Source organism: Doryrhamphus excisus, linkage group LG8, assembly GCF_037039965.1.
Source record: "Doryrhamphus excisus strain RoL-2023G ecotype Guam linkage group LG8, RoL_Dexc_Guam_v1.1, whole genome shotgun sequence".
Taxonomy (NCBI): Eukaryota; Metazoa; Chordata; class Actinopteri; order Syngnathiformes; family Syngnathidae; genus Doryrhamphus; species Doryrhamphus excisus.
In genome coordinates, this window is record NC_136364.1 from 18965965 (window position 1) to 18969974 (window position 4010).

The following is a 4010-nucleotide window of genomic DNA, read 5'->3' on the forward strand; positions in this document are numbered from 1 at the left end:
TATTCGGCATGCCCACAAAACTGACACATTTCACACACCCCACTAAGAATACAGGTTTCTTTTCTCTCCACTGTGTGTGTTTGTATCTGTTTGTGCGTTTCTGCTGTGTCTGCTTTGCAAAAACACCCAACCCTTAGCTCACATGAAACTTGAGGTGGAGGGAGGGACATCCGGGAATATAGTGAGTGGAAACTCCACCCAAATTGGGGAGGAGTTTCTAAGGCAGTTTTAAAAAGTGCAGCAGACCAGCAGACCTCATCATACTTGGCTCTGGACACAGGTATCGAACAGTGAACAGAGGATCTCAGTGACTCTCTTGGCCTTAAGGGTACAGCATGTCCGAAATGCATGACGACATTTTCACAAAGGTGAGTCAGTGTTTATTTGTGTACAACTTTTGACTATTGCTGTGCTTTCCTGAGTATTGTGTGTATGGGATTGTGTATTAACTTTTATGAACCAGTAGTTTGACAGTAAATACCCTGAGTTATTCAAGTTAACTAACTAACCAGCTATGCAATTTATGGAGTGTTGTTTGCGTTTGTAAGTCCTAATTACCGTAACTTAAATAAAATATATTACCAAACTGTTGTCTGTTGGGTCTGATTGCATGTGATTTGACCTTTTTGATTATCAAAGTTAAAAGTACCCGTCAAACATATATGTATGTATATGCAAGTCAAAGTAAAACATCTATCATCTATGACTATTGTGTCTGGAGCTTTATTAGCCGTATATTAACTATACCAACCATTTGCAACAGAACTTTTTGAACCTGGCCCTGGATGATGCCATGCTCACAAGACAGTCTCAACTCAACGTCCCAGGACAGGGTCGACTGAACCGGTCCGCCTCATTCTTTTCACCCCCCTCCCCGCCTGACTCATCCAACCTCAGCTTCAGCACTGAGCATATCAATAACGACGACAACAGCAGCTCACTCTGGTCATCCAACATCTGGAGTCAGGCCCCTAGTCTTCAAACTAAAACATCTGCTCTGCAAGCACGGTCCATGAGCCTAACCGAGTCCAGCATCTCCCTGCTCTCCAGTTTTGGACAACTCAAGAATCTGGAAGCTTTTTCCTCAGGACCTGCCACAACTGTGGCTCCACCGCCAGGCTTCCCCCCTGCATCCAACCTGCCGGCCCAGGTGGCACCCATGCTGTCCTCTAACCGTTACAAGACTGAGCTCTGCCGTGGCTTTCAGGAGACTGGCAGTTGCAAATATGGTAGCAAGTGCCAGTTTGCCCACGGTGAGGCGGAGCTGCGTGGAATGTACCGTCACCCAAAGTACAAGACCGAGCCTTGCAGAACCTTCTACAACTTCGGGTACTGTCCATACGGCTCACGTTGCCACTTTATCCATGAGGAAAAAATCAGCGGAGGCCAACTTACATCAGCGAAATTCCAGACTCAGCGCCAGCAAACTCCCCCCGCAACCAACAGTGGTCAGAATCCGCGCCACCAGCTCCGCCAAAGTGTCAGCTTTGCAGGCTTCCTGGGCTCTTCACGTACCTCCCCTCCACCATCATTCCCTGCATCTTTTACGGATCCAAACCTGGGCTTTAGCAGGGCTCCATCTGTGTCTCCACCTCCAGCAGATCTCATTTCCCCAGTGTTTGGCGACTCCCTGTCTCGGGAAGTAGCAGCATTCCAATTTGGCACCCATCAAACCCGCGCCAGTTCCGGAGACATCCACAACATTCCTCTCATCGTGGAGCCAAAAGCCTCACGCTGCCTGTGTGGCCACAGCAATGACTTCTCTACTTTGCATGGAAACAGCGGCAGAGGCTTTGCCAAAGTTGTGGACGGGAACCAGCAGGACAGCAATGCACTGTTTGCAGGTACCAGCCACAGTGGATTGATGAAGCATGCTAGTCTGCAGCGTTTCTCCTCTGAGGATTCCCTGGAGGACAGCTACAGCAGTAGCAGCGGAGGTTCCAGTGGGACTGAGTCTCCAACTTTTGACGGATCATCCAACAAGAGGCTCACTGTGTTTGAACGCCTGTCCTTGTCCGACTAAGCGGATCATAAGGGCAAGAACAGAAGAGAACTGTGTCTGTCTAGTCTTTCTTCAGATCTTCAGACCCAGAACTGATCAGGACAAGTCAACATTTGATAACATAATAACACTTAATGTTCTTAATTCATGTTTGTCAAATTGAAACTCATCTTGGACAAAGAGATCAGTCTAGCACCAACTGTCATAAGTGTAGCAAATTAGACCTTGTGGTCTTCCACCAATCCATTCGCCATATCGCCAATTTGATTGGTTTGCAAAATTGCATCTGTACAGATCAAACTGGCTCATCAGTAGTGACAATCAGCTATTATTATTATTGTGCCTTAAAGACTCGCCCTGCCTCACAAGCTAGTGCTCCTCAGTGCCAAGAACAGTATGTTTAATTCCGTGGCCTTCATGAGTAAGACCCAGCGTGTGTAATTGATGCCATTTTATCTGACATGCACTTTACAGCAAATTCAAATGGGAGAAACCTGCCTCCCAGTAGCATTCTACCAAAGCTTCATACTTCACGTTACTGTGTGAGTGTGTGTATGCGTACGTCTGTGTATATATGCTTGTGTGCGTGTGTGTGTAACCATCTTTTTTTATAAGACCAGGGGTGCAACCGGATGAGAGATCAAAGTGTGCATGAGAAAAGTAGATGTGAATACCCAACATTTTGTAATTTTGGCGCTTTTTTTTAATGACCCCCTTCTAAGGTCCCTTGTTTGATTGACAGCCTGGTTCAGGGACTTAAACACCACAGTATTTCTTTTGGTTATCAGTTGCCTCGCATTGTTTAACTTAAACTAATATATTTATTATGATATTTATTTCTGTTTAAAATGTATTTTGTACTTTATTTATGAAGAATTATTCAAAGGTCTGTGAATTACCAATGTGAGGAAAGGGAATTTAAAAAAAATCTTATATTTTTAATTGACCAAAAGAGTCTGAATAAATGTCTGAAAAAAGAAATGAGATTGTTTTCTTTCTTTACATAGTACACTAGAACTCACAGTACACTCCTCTATTTTAATTTAAAGAATATATTGCAGCATTTTAGTATAATGCAATGGTCTCTTATTTGTGCTGTTCATGTAACTGCACTGAACTTCTAAAGGAGATGACAAGTAAAAAACCTCCTTCATGAATTTGATAAAAAGGCAGTCATGTTTGCTAATCAATTACTGTAGTGCCACTAATGTACCATGAATAAATACTATCTGTCCAATACAGTTACATTTCCATCTGATAAGCAACATGGAATGAAACAAGAGTATTTACTTCATTTCCCACTACTGCTGTTGTACTCTTGCATACAGTACCCAGTCTTCTTAGTATGCACACAGTACAATAGTCATCAACTGCCTTCAGACTGCACTTCATATCAATGTCAGGAAAAAGCTTCAGTGGAAGAGATAATGATACCCTAAACTTTAATACTGTATTACAAACTATGGGTAGACATAATTATAAAGTTGCATTCAAAATTATCCTCATTCTAACTTCTGTTTATTTACACAGCGTAACACTTCTAATATTATAAACCATTTTTAGGGGTATCAAGGTTTAATTGTTTTTTTTTTATCTCTACCATAACTGTTTATGTGTGTGAGTTGCCTTTTCATAAAATCAGTTTTTATACTTTGGGTTTATTGTGCTTGACTTATTCAAGAACAAAGATCAGTCACACCCTGAAGTGGACATTGATTGGTCGTCATTGTGTTTGGGCAAAGCTCAAAGCCAAACTAAACACGAAGTGAACGCTCCGCCTAAGAGCAATTCTTCGATTAACAAGCTGACGAAGGTTCCTGCCAAGTGGATAGCAATGAAATGCAAGCCGATAAACATAGTGGAAAACAAGGGTTTAACAGAGGTGTTGCAAACTGCATCTACTCACCAGGCAAGCCACCGTGCAGGATTACAGAAACGACCAAAATTAGCAAGTTGTACGACGGCAAAAAGAAAAACAAACTTAGGATTCCGTGTTGCTGTAACCGAA

General features: G+C 42.7%; 1 protein-coding gene across 1 annotated transcript; it reads left to right on the top strand.

The window, feature by feature from the left end:
- The first annotated feature begins 221 nt into the window (after positions 1–221).
- Positions 222–2983, top strand: LOC131134517 (uncharacterized). Its single transcript, XM_058079895.2, has 2 exons — positions 222–368; positions 764–2983. Exons 1-2 carry the CDS (start codon positions 336–338, stop codon positions 2021–2023), a joined length of 1293 nt encoding a protein of 430 aa, XP_057935878.2. The 5' UTR covers positions 222–335; the 3' UTR covers positions 2024–2983.
- The last annotated feature ends 1027 nt before the right edge of the window (positions 2984–4010 follow it).

Excerpts from the sequence above, each read along its gene's own strand:
- LOC131134517 (XM_058079895.2), top strand. The coding sequence starts at position 336 with ATGTCCGAAATGCATGACGACATTTTCACAAAG. Across the intron at positions 369-763 it reads ATGACGACATTTTCACAAAG|AACTTTTTGAACCTGGCCCT; the intron begins GTGAGTCAGTGT and ends CATTTGCAACAG.